The sequence below is a fragment of the Plecotus auritus genome (genome assembly GCF_963455305.1).
Source record: "Plecotus auritus genome assembly, chromosome: 7".
NCBI lineage: Eukaryota > Metazoa > Chordata > Mammalia > Chiroptera > Vespertilionidae > Plecotus > Plecotus auritus.
This window is the reverse complement of record NC_137774.1, coordinates 95,342,244-95,360,335: the sequence shown is the minus strand read 5'-3', so window position 1 is coordinate 95,360,335 and position 18,092 is coordinate 95,342,244. Positions and strand designations below refer to the sequence as shown.

Sequence of the window (18,092 nt, the reverse complement as noted above, 5' to 3'; positions counted from 1 at the left end):
TTTTCCCACCTTCTTCGATGCTTTCTTTGCTGAAGGAGAGAAATGAAGTTAGTCATAAAACTTTTAATGTAAATAGCATCTGCCCACATATGTATCAGTTCAGGATTTCAATAATATGTGTATCTGAAATATAAATATAACTAAACAGGGATTTCAGTCTGTGGAAAAGGGTGAGACAATTTAGAGTATTATCTACATAATAATTCTTCACATTTTTATAATACCTATTTATTACTCTTATTGTGGTTTAAAGTTGCAACATACTAAGTTTAGTTTAAAATAATAATAGAATGTAAATTCTATACATGATTGTAGTTCATGAGAAGTGTTCAGGTGGAATATAAGCAAAATTAAAAGAAAAAATAAACATTTTTCAAATGTTGCAGCTGGTGATGTTCGAGTGAACATTTTGAAAAGCAGCTAGTTTAAAACCTTAATATCATCACCTAGACAGCAATAAATAATTTTAAATGAGTTTTTTGCTAATAAATCTGTGTGATCAGATACAATAATTCAGGGGGAAAACTGTTGTACAAAGATTTTATTGAGTTTAAAGGTTGGGCCATTTTCTATAACAATAATGTCATTTTTTATCCATGTTATATTAACCTATATTTTTTAATGAGGACATAGTAACAGTACAAAGTGGAAAGTATTTCCATTGTCTAGCACAGTACCTGGCACGTAGATGCTTTAAAAACAATCTCTTTTGAGTGAATGAATGTTATCTTATGTCCTAAACATTATACTATTGTTAATTCAGCTTAAAATTGCATTATCTTAAAAACTCATATTAAACATGGAGTCAACTAAAAAACAATAGCACTTTATTTTTTACAATATTTCTGTAAAATCGTGTCTTTCTATTGCTTTGAAGGTGAACTAATTTGTTCTTTTTTCTATCTTTTTTCAGTTGGTCCCAAAATATAGGGTCCTTTGACCACGTTTCCATAGTGTGCAAGCTTTACACTAGAGGACTGGAAGCAACATTATTATCATCTATATCTATATCTATATCTATATCTATATCTATATCTATATCTATATCTATATCTATATCTATATAAGCCAAGCGACCGGAATGATGGAATGACAGGAACAACCAGAACAACCAGTTGCTATGACATGCACTGCGGCGGCCAACTCTCACCCTGGCCGGCCCCACCCGCAATCGGCCCCCCCACCCTGATCGGGAGTGGGGCCTACCAGCCAACCTCCCATGGCCCCTCCCCCCAACCAGCCCAGCCCCCAATCAGCCCTCATCAGGGCAGGCCAGCCAGACCCCACCCGTGCATGAATTTGTGCACCGGGCCTCTAGTGTGGGTATAAATATCTATTTTAGAAGTTTTTCACAATTCATGGCCATTAGAGTGCTACAAAATGTTAGAAGTAAGTTTAAGGTGCTTAACTGACAGCCACAGTTATTACTAATTTCATTTGACTGATGTCAAAATTAATGACCATCAGCCAAAATGATCATTAGTGTGTGTTAGAGAGATAAAAATAGTAAAATGGATGTTATGGTAGATAGAATAATGTACACACACACCCTATGTTCTACTTCCCAGAACCTGTGACTATGTTCCCTTAAATACCAAAGGGACTTTACCAATATAATTAAGTTAAAAATACTGAGATGGGAGGTTATCTTAGATTATCCAGGTGGACCCAATGAAATGCAGGAGCCCTTACAAAGAGAAAGGGGAAAGCAGGAGATAAACCAAAGCCAGAGTTATGAAGAGGAAAGCAGGGAGCTATGAAGAAGGTGGGCTGCTGGCTTTGAGGACAGAGGCAGGTGCCACAGGCCAAAGAAAGCAAGTGGCCTCCGGATGCTGGAAAAGGAAGCCAGTCTCCTTCTGAGCCTGCAGAGGGAATGCAGCTCTGCTGACACTGATGTTAGGATTTCTGACCTCCAGCTCTGTGGGATAGTACGTGTGTGTCGTTTAAAGTCACAAAGTTTGTGGTACTTCGTTGCAACAGCTAAAAGTAATACAGATGCCAAGTTCAAGAGCAGGCAGAAGTTGAGGTAAAGGCAGCGACTACGGCAGGTCAGTAGGAGCCTGCCCCATCCTGATGCTGAAATCCTCTCGGAAGTAGCTTTCATATGATAGAATCATGAAACTAACTGCTCTTTCAACAGGAAGGGATCAGCCTGAGCACATAGAGCAAGAGGTTCTAAATTTGAGAACATGGATCCCTTGGGAGATCTCTAACTGCTGCCCCCACAAATCATATGCATTTACCTGGGAAACATGTCCATAGCTTTCCTCAGTTTCTCAAAGTAAGCCCAGAACCTAAAATATTCAAGAACTGCTAAGAAGAGCAATGGTTTCTTGTGTGTGTGATTTTTGTTAAGTAATCTCTAAAATTGCCAATTATGGCTAAAATTGCCATCGTATGAGGATATGGAAGAGATGTTGCTTCAGTGACTGCCGATGAGTTCTTTCTGGCCTGCTCAGGGGGCCAAGGTGGGCACACGTCACAGATGGGAGATGCTCTCACATACTCCCATTCGTCAGGCATTGTGTTGGTAACCAGCAGACTTGTGGGTTTTTGATCAGGCACCTTGATAGCCATGTAACTTACTATGTTCTCACTTAATTCTCACAAGAACCCCTTAGGGGCCAGAGTCTCTTGAAAGCACATGATTAATCTGGAGTGATCTGAGATTTCAGTGCAGACTTGAGTTTTCATTGATTCGAGGAAGCAGTGTGGTGGGGGAAGAAGGAATCGGGGCTTCTCAGATACCACACAAGGAAGAGGGTGCTTTGAGCAGCTACCTGTAGCAAGGCAGTGGTTGTCTGGCGGGGTTCTGGATCAGCAGCGGCAGCACCACCTGGGAATTTGTTAGAAATGCAGTTCTCAGGCTCCACTCCAGACCTCCTGAAACAAACGCTGGAGGCAGGGCCCAGAAATCCCTGTTGTAACAAGCCCTCCAGGAGTTTCTAATGCCAAATTTGGAGAATCACTGAGCTAAAGTACAAAATCCAATCGGCCTATAGAGCACTTCGCATTGATTTTATATTCAAGAAATAATATTCAAAATATAAGTTAGTTTTCCAGGATTAAGAGGGAAGTAGGGTGGGGGAAAATGCTAATAGAATCCTTCCTGATCACTTGTGGCTGCAAATAACTTCTTTCTAGGGCACTGGAGCCACTGGGAAACAGTGAGAATGTTTACAGTCTGAGAGGTTCTTGAGCCTCTTAGGCATTTTTCCTGTGATTAGATTTTTATCATCAGGTCAAGAGTTCAGCCTTAGCTAATTTACTGTAGTCTGAACAGCTAAGCTCATCACATCAAGCACATCAAGGTCAAATTAGATTAAAGCAAAACGCATTGGCTGCAGTGGCTTAGGGCAAACACCAATGGACATGGCAATCTGATTTAAAAAATTTTTAGCTCTCCTAATTTGACATGTTCACTCAACTCCAGCATGACCTTTCTTAGTTGTAATGTTCAACCAGGTGTGCCTAAATCTGGGATCACCGTATGACAAACACTAAACAGGAAATATTGCTGTGACAGCAGGCACAAACCCGGAAAATAAGGATGTGTGATCTCTATTTAAATCCCAAAGGCTATCGCAAGTAGACAAGATTACTAGGTACAATGAATTGCAGTGAATGCTTCAAAAACCCTTTTCTCAGCTCTTAGTTGGCATCATATTTTTAGGCATGTCTTCCTCTTTGACTTCTGCCATCTCAAATATTCATCTTATGCTGGCTGCTGGCACTTCCTTTGGTTGATGGGCAGGATGTCCTGGGTGTCTAAGGGTAGTCTTACTGGTGAGAAGACAGCCTTTGTGGAATACCAGCAACTCCCTTCCAGCCTGTAATCTTCGTTCGAACTCCGTCTTGTGTACAAGATTCTTTTAAAATCTTCTGGAGCCTGGCCAGTGTAGTTCAGTGGTTGAGCGTTGACCCATGAACCAGGAGGTCAGGGTTTAGTTCCTAGTCAGGGCACATGCCCAGGTTGCAGGCTCGATCCCCAGTAAGGGGCATGTATGTCAGCTAATCTAAGATCCTCTCTCTTCCTCTCCCTTCCTCTTTCTGAAATCAATTAAAGTGGTTTTTTTTTAATTTTAGAAAAATGAAATAAAATAAAATCTTCTTGGTGGATTTGTTTGCAATTCCATTTCTTATTTGAGTCTTCATTATGTAGATGACTATTACAAATCATCTTATTTTTCTTAATTATAACATTTGTATTAAAATCAACTTCAACTAAGTTTTGAGATTGCAACTCATCAATATGTCTTGCATAGTTTAGGGTCTGATCATAAATCATCTGCACAGCTAAACTTCCAAAACATATTCCCATCAAATCTTCATTAAGCAACCTTTGCCTACCCTCATATGTTAAAAATGCCTTTCTATTTTATGGCCAACTACTTCCCATCAAGACTTCTCTTTCTCACTTGGTATTTCCTCCATCAACTATACATTTTTTCTCCTCTATCCTACCAGTCCTCTGCGTCTTTCTAGATCTCTAACTTAATTTCTTCTTGGGAGAAGGGGAACAACATAAAACAAACAAAGAAAAAAACCCTTTCCTCAACCTTGCATCCCATAAGAGCTATCACCTCATCTCACAATAGCCAAGATTCTTGAAAGTCTGCTATGCCCTTGTTATTTCCACTTCCTTTGCATCTTAACTCACTCAAATCTTATTTTGGATGCCATAATAATGTCTCTAAAATTCCTTAATCATCAACATAATGTTAAATCTAATGGCTTTTCAGTATTCTCTGTTTAGATTCACAGGCTTTATTTAAGATCTTTGAGACCTTATTTCTTCTTGAAACTTGCAAATCTCTTGACTTATCAGATATTATTTTCTCTGGGTTCTCTTCTGGCCTGCTCAGGAGGCCAAGGTGAGCACACGTCACAGATGGGAGATGCTCTCAATATTAATGATCTCAAAGTCCTTTGCCCTCTTTTCCAAGTCATTTCTTAAATATTGATGTACCTCGGGATTTTGACATACTGTATTTCTTCTGATCATAGTAAACTGCATCATTATCCATTCATTCTGAATCAGGTCAGAAGCTTTTGTCTGATTAGAAGCAGAAATTTCTCCTTAGCTTCTCACATGATAAGATCTTAAAATATATCTCTTCAATATCTCCCTGCATTGATTACCCTTTCCCTATGCCCTTCTCTACCTTGCTAATTCATATTCATTTTTCAACTGTCATCAGGGACTTGGTCTTTACCAGCAAATTTTTCCCTACTTCATAAGCAGTTTCTGAACAGAACTGCCTTAAGCAAAGTTTGAAGGATTAAAATAAAGTAACTGAGTCTGTCTCTTGACAACTGACTACACATTTTTCATCCACACTAAGAGCAATTGGGAGCTTTTGAGTTATTTAAGACTAACTCCCGTTTAAGTTCTGGTAGCTGTCTCTTAGAGCCTGTTAACTAGTCATGCCATCTGGCCTTGTTTTCATCATTAAGAATAACCAAGCATAAACCTATGAAACTGAGATGGGAGAAACAGTCACATGAGCCCCCAATTCAACATAATTTGCATGCTAGGAGAACTGACAGCTATTCTAGCTTCAGAGAGCCGTAGTAGATCCTGGAAAATTGAAAGTGAAACTGGTCTTCTGTATATTAGCTTCATTTCTGTCTTCCTTTCAGCTTCATGGTCCTCCTATTCTGTATCTTCCAGGTTACAGATATGTGGAATCCACTTGCTCCTTATCCCTAGATTATACCCATAATTATTGTGTTTTTCCTTAGAATCAGCTAAACTAAAGGAAGTTGATGTTAAACATGCTTGCATAAAACATAAGCCCATTTGAATATTGATGGCATTGGGCATTGGGGCAATGTATATAATAAATACATTAATCCTTGACTTACAAATAAAAAATATAATATTAATGACTGAATTTGGATATTCACTGATGTTTAATATGATTTGTGTGCTGTTTTTATTAAAACCCTTATGTTTAATAAGTTTAAAAAATAATAAAAGGGGAATTACTTTTACTAGTGGTAACAAATTTGTTGTTAAGACCCCCTCTTCCCATTGATAACAACTAGAAAATCTGCATAAATTATGTTATAAAATTATGTTATATTTGATCAGTATCCTAACAAGGCAGTAAAGAATTATTGAATGAGAAGACAGAAATGAAGAAAATTGAGTGCTAACAGAAATGCAGAGAAATGAGTATTTCTCTGGGGCTTGTTTGGCTCAGAGGTCTTTGGTCCGCCCAGAGGTGGTAGCCAGGAAGCTGAGCAACACTATGGAAAGAATTTTGAAGATAGGGGGACAAAAGTTACACTCCGGCGCCCACAAGTGGAGGGAACCCGTAGGAACCCACAATGCTTTAGGACTCTGAAAATTTCATTCCAGGAGTCAGGGTAAACCAGGAATAATCAGCTCCTGCAGAGACAGCAGAATAGCATGAAGGGCTCTGAGAGGTCCTGAAAAATCCCAGTCCTAGCACTTAGCACATTTACATTTAATGTAAGTTGAAACAATAGTATTTAAGTTAAAAACCTATAATTTTGATACTTGCTTTATATATATTCTGTCTATTTTTGTTCCTTTTTACTTTTGTAACTTCTTTAACCGTATTCTCATTTATTTGCCTCTAAACTTAAATTTTGTCTTGATTGAAATTTGAGTTTCTTGAATCTATGAATCAAAGTCTTTCATCAGTTTTGGGAAATTCTTAGCTGTCTCTCTCATATTGATGTTTCTCTCTCCCCCCCCCCCCCCCCCCCCCGCCTCTCCTCCCTCCCACTGTCTCTAAAAATCAATGGAAAAAAATATCCTCTGGTGAGGATTAACAGAAAAATGTTTTGTGACCTTGGGTACACTTAACTTCTCTATGTCAAAGTATCCTTTATTATATAAAGACACTTACATGGTAAAGGTTACACTTTGTTGTTGTTGTTGTTATCAGTCCTCACCCAAGGATATTTTTTCCGTTGATTTTGTATTCATGTACAGGAATGTGTAAATACATAAATGGTTAAGACATTCCTCAGTTATTTTTTCCAATTTTATATTTATTGTTTTGCCATCCACATAAACTTAACCTCAGCAATAATATTTTATACAGCAAAAGAAATGTCTCCAGCATAGTTTGATTTTAATAATATATGGTCACCAATAGCCAAGTAGCTTGTCAGACACTCTTAGGTGCTGCTTTCTTAATGTAAGAACATATAAACAATCACGTTTTTCTATTTTTCAATAATTTGTAATCATTACAATCTAGGTGAGTGCCAACATGAACACACACATGAATCACCAGATGATGTGGTTAAAACGCAGACTTGGACTCTGGAAAGTTCAGGACCCAAGTTCTGCATTTCTAACAAATTCCCAGATGCTACCCAGATCCTGTTTGACAGCAAGGGTGAGCGAGCCTCCTGGACAGACTTCCATTTATAAGTTCCCAGGCTTTGTTCTTTTCAGTTGCTTCTTCCCTTTGGTGTTTGGCATTCTGTACTTCTTCCAAGGTTATTTCACTACTACAGGCCTGGTGCACGAAATTCGTGCACAGGTAGGGTCCCTAGGCCTGGCTGGCAATCAGGGATGATTGTGGGCCTTCTGGCTGCTGGCCGGGGCCTTCCTTCATTCCACGCCGCCCTCTGGTGATTAGCGCACGTCATAGCAAGCGATCAAACTCCCAGTCTCTCGGTCAAACTCCCGAGGGGACGATTTGCATATTAGCCTTTTATATAGAGAGATTTTCTGGTGTTATTCTTTTTGAAGTATAATCTATGTGTTATAAGTTACCTCTATACTCTTTCATTTATTATTTCGTTTTCAGCCAATTGTACCATCAGTCACAATAACAGTTGTGATAGGAAAGTCTTTAATTCTTATTTTTTTTAAATTCCCCTTTCTTTTCATAGCTCTGCCTTCTGTAAGACTCCCTTGAGACCAAACAAACCAGATGCAGAAGCACAGATCCTAGACTTTAGACCAAATGAGCTCAGGGGCTGCAGACCGCACTGGCAGAAAGAAAATGAGGTAGAAGTAGAAGAGCTGTGCATTTGTTACAGGAGTCCTGGAGTTTAATTTAGCCAGCTCACGGGGGGATTCTATTTTGCAGATCTAGAAACTGGCAGAAATGCCTGGGATCAGAGTAAACTATGTCAGATTCTAGTGCCTGTCTATATATGCTGCATAGGGTTTCAACTTCGTATTAATTTGGCAAAGTACTGAGTACTGGACGCTCCTCGGTTCTGTCTTTTCCAGGCATCACCCTAGGCCTAGATTAGGGTGAATGAAATGACAAGAGGCCTCCTTTTCCTGCTCATTGGTAAGATTTGCAGGAAAAGCAGTTTTCAGCCTAGTTCTTACCTTCCTGAACTAATCTCCTACTGTGTCCAGCCTTATCATGGTTACTGTTTCTGTTACACTAATATGTTGTTTACCAGATATTTCCAGTTCACTCCTTTCCAGGCATATCTATCGATGGGAGGTACATCATAGATAGCCACGGGATTTGCTGTGGACAACCAAGTGTGATCAGAAATGCATATCAGTTTGGGGAGGGAGCTCTGAGGTCACAGAAGCTTCTACCTCCTGAGTCACTGCATCAGGCAGAGCCCTCTCTGACCCATGCTGAACAGGTACTGTAAGCAAGAAAAATGGTGTTGGGTTAAGCCATTGTGAAGAGGGATTACTTATTATACAGCATAGCCCAGCATCTATTCTGATGAATGTAGACTTTAATTTGCTCAATCTCTGTCCTCCTAGTCTTTCTTACTCGTTCCTTCTTTTTCTCGCATCTCTCCCCTACTTCCCTCAAGCTCTAGTGCTTGCTTCAGTCTGAACCCCATCATTTGTGACGAGCGAGTGGTCTTTTTCTGAGTCCCTCAATTATCAACACATAAGTAGCTACCAATGTCTACTCTTAAGGTCAACCCTGGCAGATGCCATACTACTCAAATAGAATTCCTAATGACAATATAAATTATCTCTCTATCATCTGGAAATGACTCACATTAGCTAATGACTGGCCTTCCAACTACTGGCCATATGTTTTTGTTGTAAATACTATTAACTGATGGACTGCAGCCATTATCTAAATTAGCAGACATTTAAGCCTGGATGAGCAATACGAAAATCCTTGCAGTTGGCAGCATGCTTAGATTCTGTTGTCTATAACTGCAGGGAAGGGGAACTCTAGGAGGTGCAATGGCTTATATTTCTCTGATTTGGGTGGAATATACATTTGTGCCGCAAATCTTTTTAGTGAACCGCATGTATTAAACACAATAAAAACAACTTGAAAATGATTATAATTTCCCACCAGAGTTACCAAATATTGATTTGATTTTTTTCTTTATTAAACAATATATCAAGCCACAAAATAGGCAATGACATTTGGGATGCTGATATTTTTTAATGAATTCAGTTTTGAGAATATACATATAAAACTCTGCAAGTCAACAAGTAACAGATAAACACAAATGGCAAAGAATTAAAATAAAAATTCTATGTTATGATAAGATGAAATATAAATGTACAAACAAAAATCTGAAAAATGTTTAACCTCCTAATTAACTCATGAAAGTGAAATTAAAACTACAGAGAGAGCCCTGGCTGGTGAGGCTCAGTGGCAGAGCATCAGCCCACACACTGAAGGCTCACAGGTTCAATTCCTGGTCAAGTGCATATAGCCGGGTTGCAGGTTCGTCCCCTGGCCCTGGTCGGGGCATGTGCAGGAAGTTCACCTTCCCTGCAGCTGAAGACAACAAACCAATGTGTCTCTCTCACATCAATGTTTCTCTCTCTCTCTCTCCCCCATCTCCCACTCTCTCTAAAAACCAAAGAAAAGCATTGATACCATAGGATGTTCAGTCTAGAAAACACTTTCCTGGGATCTGGGGGTTGCAGAAGAAACATTAACTAGGCTGAGGCATTGAGGGTACAGGAATCTAGCAAGCTATTCTAGAAGAGTCTGTCTTAAAAATTAAAAAATTATAAGATGTATCTAGCTTTTTGCTACTTACTGCCAACTCAAACACCTTTGATGGAATGGTTAAAAGTCCATTCATTCAGCAAATACCTCTATTGCACACAGTTTATAGAGCACACTTTTCTCACGTTGCTCTAAAAGCCATGCACTTACAGTGATTGTGTATGTATAAGGTGATAAAGTACATGATGGAACAAGGAGTTCTGCCAAAGATAAGAAAGTGGAGAAATTCCATAACCTAGGAGCAGTACTGCCTTTAAAAAGTGGAACCTCTTTTCATCTGACTTCTATCTTGGCACATTCCATCTGGGAAATTCTTCTATAGGATTTTTTTTTTTTTTTTTTTTTTGCATTTACTTACAGTGGCAGCTAGTTTTTAAGGTCACAAATTTCCTGGGTTCAAATCCAGACACTGCCACTTAATAACTATATGATCTTAGAGAAGTTGTATAACCTCTCTGCCTCAGTTTTTCCATTAATAAATGGGGAGAGTAGCAATATTTATTTTCATAGCCATGTGATTTAGTTCTACTGTCAAATACGGTAGTTGGCTGGATAATGGCTCCCAAAGATACCTGGTCCTAATCCCTGGATCTTGTGAATGTTACCTTAAATGATAAAAAGTCTTTGCAGGCCTGACCGGTTTGGCTCAGTGGATAGAACGTCGGCCTGCGGACTGAAGGGTCCTGGGTTTGATTCCAGTCAAGGGCATGTACCTTGGTTGCAGGCACATCCCCAGTAGGGGGTGTGCAGGAGGCAGCTGATAGATATTTCTCTTTCACTCTCATTGATGTTTCTAACTCTCTATCCCTCTCCCTTCCTCTCTGTAAAAAATCAATAAAAAATATTTTTTTTAAAAAAAGTGTCTTTGCAGATGTGGTTAAGGATCTTGAGATGGGGAGATTATCCGGTTAGACCCTAAATGCAACCATATGCATCCATATGATAGGGAGGGAGAGGGTGATTTGACCACAAACAGACATAGAAAAAGGTGATACAAAGAGAGAGGCAGAGGGTGGAATGATGCCGCCATAAGCCAAGGAATGCCAGTAGCCACCAGTAGCTTAAAGAGGCAAAGAGCACAGTCACCTCTAGAGTCTCCAGAGGAAGTATGTCCTGCTGACGTCCTTATTTCAGCACAGTGATACTGGTTTCAGATTTCTAGCCTCTAGAACTGTGAGAGAATAAACTATTATTTTAAGTCACCCAGTTTGTGGTAATTTGTTACAGCAGGCACAGGAAAATAATACATACACTCAGACCTGTGCTTGTAAAATACTAAGTAGTATAAAAGTGTTTGTTATTAGTATTTTAGGAAAATGGCCAGAAGTTCACACTCTGAAATACTGAGAACTGGAAAACTCAAGAACCATTAACTGTATATTTTGGGGGAATTTGTGTCTAAGTACAGAAGGGGATTCCAGATAGAAGCTTATTCTGACAAGGGATGTGAATAAAAGAACATGCCAGGAGCAGTCCACCTTCCACCAACAGATCTTTTCATCAGATGCAACAGGGAGAAGGGACCCCTGTAGCCTCAGCAGCAGCCACACTCCAAAGCTTTCATTAAGAGACATCCTATTTAGATTCTGGGCAGCAAAGTCACCTGAAAGGGTGTGTGAGGTATTTGTCAAAGCCACGGAGCAGTATCTGGAGCTAAAATCTGCTTCCCAAAGAATGATCAGAGACTCATGCAAGAGAAGGTGGTCTACTATAGTTATAAAGAGCCTGTGGAGTCAGGTACATTGACCCCCTACTGAGTCCTCTGCAGTTACAAGTTACAGGACCCCAAGCAGCCATTTCACCTCTCTGGGCCTCAGTTTTCTTGGTAAACTGTGGGAGGGGGATGGGATGGCGAGGGGAGGAAGAAAATATTGCCTCACTGGAATATTGTTGAATCAAATTAAATGAAATATGTGAAGTGCTTAGTCTGAGACTTGATGAGCAGTACGTATTCAATGAATAATATCCAAAAAGGTGAGGCCAGCTGAAACCGGTTTGGCTCAGCAGATAGAGCTTCGGCCTGCGGACTGAGGGGTCCCAGGTTCGATTCCGGTCAAGGGCATGTACCTTGGTTGCAGGCAGATCCCCAGCGGGAGTTGTGCAGGAGGCGGCTGATCTATGTTTCTCTCTCATCGATGTTTCTAACTCTCTGTCCCTCTCCCTTCCTCTCTGTAAAATATCAATAAAATATATTTAAAAAAAAAACACAAAAAACAAAAAGGTGAGGCCAAAGCACTAATTTATTCAGAGACATGAAGGATGAAGTAGACAATTGATTTAAATAAAGCTAAAGAAAAGGAAAAAGTTTCTGTGCAAAACGCCGCATTAGGTTTTTTGTTTATTTGTTTTAGCCCCAAATATTTTCTTTACTCTGTAAATCTTAAAAGTCCAGTAGCACCATGTTGGAGGGTATCCTATTTGGAGGTTTTCCTGAAAAGAAAAGTAATAGGAGATAATGCAATTTTTTAATAAACTTAAATTGGAGGAAAATCCTGCCTATGAAAGTAGAGGCTGGCATCAAACAATATTAATTATAGAAATCCTCTTTTTGCCAAGTTTCAGCTCCAGAAAGGAGGTTATGAGAAATCATTTTAATTCTTCATAGCTAGATTTTAAAATTTAATGGAGATGAAAGAATTGATAGTACAAAGTGGTCACAGAGGATGCCTTGTAGAGCAGCCAGACATGTATTACCTGGATGGAGTAAGCACAAGCCCTCCCCATCTGCTTCAGTCATGATGCTCATGTGTTGACCAACATCCCAAAATTGTGAGTAGAGTAATGGAGTGGAAACCGGGGTAACTTAGCAAACTGCCTCCACTTAGCAAAGCCCGAGGTGGAATGTGAGTTTGGCTGACCCCGTGATAGTTTATAGCCCTCATTCTGCGTGGGCCACCAGGAGCCATTTCCTTCTTCTTCCTTAGTACCCAATTCTAAGTGGGAAGGTGGGCCTGTGACCCACTTCTGGACAATGATGTGCCAGGAGAAGTTTGCTCAGGAGGGTTCTGGGAAAGTATTTTTTCTCTTCAATAATGACAAGAGTAGCAGAGAAAATGTCTCTCCCTTGTGCTTTCCTTGCTTCCAGCCTCTGAATACAGTTGTGTGATGCTTGGAATGATAGGCCCTATCACGGGACCATGAGAGAAATGGTGAGAGAACTAGAAAGACACCAACTTTAAACTATGACATTGTTGAGTTACCATCCCCACTTCAACCACTACGCTCCTCAACTTGTAGTTACATGCAAATGTAAACTGTCAGGCATTCTATTTCTAACAAGTAAAGGTATCTGTAATTGATGCAATATATACAACTAATTCAGATGGTCACTAATTTAAATTCAATGACCTTGGAGCACACTAAGATGTAACCATGGTCGGCCATCCGTATCTATGGGTTCCACATTCATGAATTCAAAGAACTGAGTCAAAAATATTTGAACAAATGTTAGTTGTTGCTAATTTCTACTATATAGTTAGGCCTACACTGATAGTTGCATAGGTACTGAACATTTTTTTCTTGTCATTATTCCCTAAACAATACAGTATAACAACTATTTGCATAGCATTTACATTGTATATAGTATTACAAGTAATCTAGAGATGATTTGAAGTATATGAGAAGATGTGCTTAGGTTATATACATATATCATGCATTTTATATATGGGACTTTAGCTTCCAGGGATTTCGGTATCTGTTCAGGTCCTGAAATCAATCCCCATGGATACTGAAGGATGACTGTATATTATTACATCTTTGAGGAGGGAGTGGGAAATGACTTCAAATTACTCAAACAATTTTTTTAAATGTTAAAAAGAAAGACAAATCAAATTTAATCATTTATTGATTTGTTCAAGTATTCATTTTTTTTCCTCACCAGAGGATATGCTTTTTATTGACTGTAGAGGGGAAAGGAGGGAGGGAGGGAGGAGGGGAAGAGAGACAGAGAAACATTGATGTGAGAGAAACATCGATTGGTTGCCTCCCATAAGCACCCAGACCAGTGATTGAACCAGCTGCCACCTTTCAGTGCACAGGATGATGCTCCGACCAAGTAAGCCACACGGCCAGGCCGGGGCTGTTCAAGTATTTTTGGAGATTATATTCCTTGACAGGCACTGTGCTTTTGGGACTACTTTGATGGAGGAGGTGGACAGTCTCTGCCTTCGTGTAGCGTGTACACTTCATAAATAAACTTATGAAATAGATGAATACTGAATGGCAACATAAATTTTGGAGACAATGGCAGTTCTGGGTTTGGGAAAGAGTTTACAATTTTGCTTTTTCCTTTCTACAGTCCCTTTACTGAAAAATGAACCAGACTCAGCATTGGACAGAAACTTCTTAATGAGATCCATGGAAATTCTGAAATGTAAAATATAATAAATTATAAACGTCTTTCTATCTACAAAAGATGGTCATGGCAAGGTGAATGTAACTAAAATAGAAATGCAGCTCTTAAAGTATGTTTTTTGAAAAGAAAATAACTCAAGACAATTAGGACTACCATACCAGGCCCAAATTATGACTGCCTTATTTAGTTATATACATGGCAATATATAATAACATATACCAGGAATTAAAGATAATAGGCATTTAAACATAGTATGCAGTAACACCCAATAAAAAAGAAAAGAAAATTAGACAGCTTCCTCATTTTCTTATTTTAAAGTTATTAATCCACCTGTATGTTTACCCAAATTCTCTGCCTTTCATTCTCAACAGAACAAGTGTTCCTGATCCTACAAGAAGACCTAACCCCCTTCTGTGCTCTGATTCCATCCTTTTCAAAGTCTGTACTTCTTCAATTATCCTCTCTCCACTGTACCATAAATCTGTCCCTTTCTTCCGGTTAATTCTCAACAGTGTAGAACAATAATCTAACATTTCTGGCATTTTCTATTTTTAAAGAAACTCTTCTAAATCCTGTCCCTCTTTATCTAAGGACTTAACTGACTCATTTCCACTACCAATTTTCTCTTTGATCTCAAGAAAACTACACTTTTATCCCATCTATTCCACTGGAACTGCCCTTGTCAAAGTCACCAAGAGCCTTTATGTCACCATATTCTCTAGGCTCATTCTCACCATGCTTGATTCTCAGCATTATTTGACATAGCTGGCCATTTTTTCTTTCTATGAGGTTGATATATGATACTTCTGTGACAGGCAATTTCATTTGGCTCAATATAATAGTGATACTTCTTTTTGTTAACACCCAAGGGGCCTATTAGGACAGGGCTGAGGGGAAACCAATGCTGTTTGCTCCACCCTGAGACTCTGCCCCATCCAAGCTGAGCACAGAGGCTTTTGCAAGTCTTGTCTCATAAAGGTGTCTCCAGCACAGAAGTTCTCCCAGCATTGACACAGCTGATCCTCACAGCCAATTGGCCTGGAGGTCAATTCCTCCCAGGAGGTCAATTCCAGTGTGCAGGTTTTATTCCTGTCTCAGTATCTATTCCTTATCAATTTCATTCCTACCTTCATCACCTTTGCTAAACTCTTTGTCATAAGCCCTATTTTTCCAGTCAAGCTATGGTCCCCTCCAGGTGTTCTAATTTGTTCCCATGGTTTAAATACCTTCTTGGTGCTGATGTCTCTTATATTTATTTCATGAGTTTCCTCTCCTATGAGGTCCAGATACATATATGCAACTACCTACTCACCACCTACTTTTGGTACCTAATAAGCATCTCAAACTTCACATGGCCAAAATGGAATTCTTGGTTTTCATCCCCGACATGTTATTCTCCTCGTCTTCTTCATCACAGTCATGGCACCACGGCCTGGCCAGATACTCAAGCACAAAGACTTTTCCTACCTCCCACATCTGATCTATAAAAAGTCCTCTTGCTTTTACCTCCAAAATAATAGCACATTCATCCGCTCATTCCATTTACAGGTACCAATAGCTTAGAACTGGGTTTTTCAACATTGGCTCTATTGCAGTTTGGGGCTGAATCATTCATTCTTCATTGTGGGGGGCTGTCCTATGCATTGTTGGGTGCTTGCACCACTCTAGGCCTCTACCTATTAGGTGCCAGGAGCATCCCAGTTCCCAATTGTGACATCTAAAAATGTCTTCAGGCATTGCCAAATAGGCCCCAGGGCAAAGTCGCCCCTGGCTGAGAACTACTGTTCCAGAGCAATCTGCCACCACCTCTTACCTGGGGAAGAGCCAACCAAGCAGGTCTCCTTGCTTCTCCTTTTGTTTTTTTCCTTGCTGCTACTTTTGACCTCCTGCATTCAATTCTCCACAAACTAGTAAGAAGGGTGTTTTTAAATCATAAATAAGTTCATGTTATTTCACTGGTTAAAACATTTTACTAGGAACAAAACCAAATTCTTTGGGTGGTTATAGCCATTGCTCACATCTCTGATTTCATCTCATACAATTCACTATGTTCCAACCCACCATTCCTCAAATGTACTAGGCTTGTTACCTTCGAGGGGCCTTTGGAATTGTTCTTCCCTGTCTGGAGTACTTCTCTTACCAACTAAGATCACAGCTTAACTGTTTTCTCCTAAGAAAGTAGCTCACTGACAATTTATTTAAAAGATCCTGCATCCTGCCATTCCCAGCTGTGTTCTAGGACTTTCCTTTTTCTTAGCCTTTTCACCAAGTAGGGTTATCTCATTCATTTATTTGTTTGCATGTTTATTGTCTACATATCCACAGTAGACAGTAAGCTCCATAAGAGCAAGGAGCTCTTGCTCTGGCCAGTTTCCCAGTGGTTAGAGCATCGGCTCACAGACAGAAGGGTCTCAGGTTCAATTTCCAGTCAAGGGTGCATATCTTGGTTTCAGGTTCTATTCCTGGTGCCTGGTCAGGTTCGTGTGGGAGGTAACCAGTCAATGTGTCTCTCTCACATCGATGTTTCTCTCTCTCTCCCCCTCTTTCCTCCCTTTCACTCTCTCTCTCTAAAGATCAATGGAAAGAGGGAGAAACCAAGATGGTGGCATAGGTAAACACCTAAACTGCTGCCTCGCACAACAATTTCAAAACTACAACTAAAAGACAAAACGGACATCATCCAGAACCACAGGAAGGCTGGCTGAGTGGAATTTCTACAACTAGAAGGAAAGAGAAAAGCACACTGAGACTCAGAGGAGCTGCAGGAGGCAGAGTTACTGAGACGCGCACATAGAGAAAACTGGCAACTGAGTGCGCAGCTGGCTTTCTCAAGCGGGAGGGAGACAAAAGCTCCTGACTGCACTGAACTCCAGTTCCGGGCGAGACTCTGGGGACCCAGACTCATACAGGGTGAAACTGGACTGTCAGGAAAGAAAAAAGCACACTGAGACTCAGAGGAACTGCGGAAGGAAGAGGTATCAAGGCATGCGTGGGGAGAGGGCAAGCAACTAAGTACATGGCTGGCTTTCTCAAGCGGGAGGGAAACAAAAGCTCCCAACTGCACTGAACTCCAGTTCCAGGTGAGACTCTGGGGACCCAGACCCATTCAGGGAGAAACTGGACTGTCTGGCAGCGGGCAATACTCAAGGGTGGCTTTCTCTCAGAGGTGCTTGCAGCGATTACCATGGGACACTGAGACACACAGGGGCCTATTAGGACAGGGCTGAGGGGAAACCAATGCTGTTTGCTCCACTCTGAGACTCTACCCCATCCAAGCTGAGCACAGAGGATTTTGAAAGTCTTGTCTCATAAAGGTGTCTCCAGCACAGAAGTTCTCCCAGCATTGACACAGCTGATCCTCACAGCCACTAGGCCTGGAGGTCAATTCCTCCCAGTGATACCAACAACAATCAAGGCTTAACTACAACAAGACTGTGCACACAGCCCACAAAGGGGTGCACCAAGAGTGTCCACCTCAGGTAACTGGGGAGGCTGAGCCACTGGGCCTTATAGGACACCTAGCACACAAAGCCACTCTATCAACTCAGGGAAGCAGCCAAAATGCGGAAACAAAGAAACAGATCACAAATGAAAGAAATGGAGGAAAGCAAACAACTGGATATAGAGTTCAAAACCACTGTTATAAGATTTTTCAAGAATTTTCTAGAAAAGGCCAATAAATTTAGCGAGACCCTCAAGGATATGAAAAAGGACCAACTAGAAATTAAGCATACACTGACTAAAATAAAAAATATTATACAGAGACCCAACAGCAG

At 40.3% G+C, this 18,092-nt stretch overlaps 1 protein-coding gene across 1 annotated transcript in view; it reads left to right on the top strand.

Moving 5' to 3' along the window:
* Positions 1 to 1,829: 1,829 nt before the first annotated feature.
* LOC308252719 (isochorismatase domain-containing protein 1-like) overlaps positions 1,830 to 18,092 on the top strand; it is a gene marked incomplete at its 5' end in the record, with an annotated part of 42,085 nt that continues 25,822 nt past the window's right edge. Inside the window, 3 exon segments of the mRNA XM_080677462.1 lie at positions 1,830 to 2,026; positions 7,885 to 8,002; positions 8,413 to 8,607. Coding sequence (XP_080533588.1) covers positions 1,830 to 2,026; positions 7,885 to 8,002; positions 8,413 to 8,607 — 510 coding nt within the window.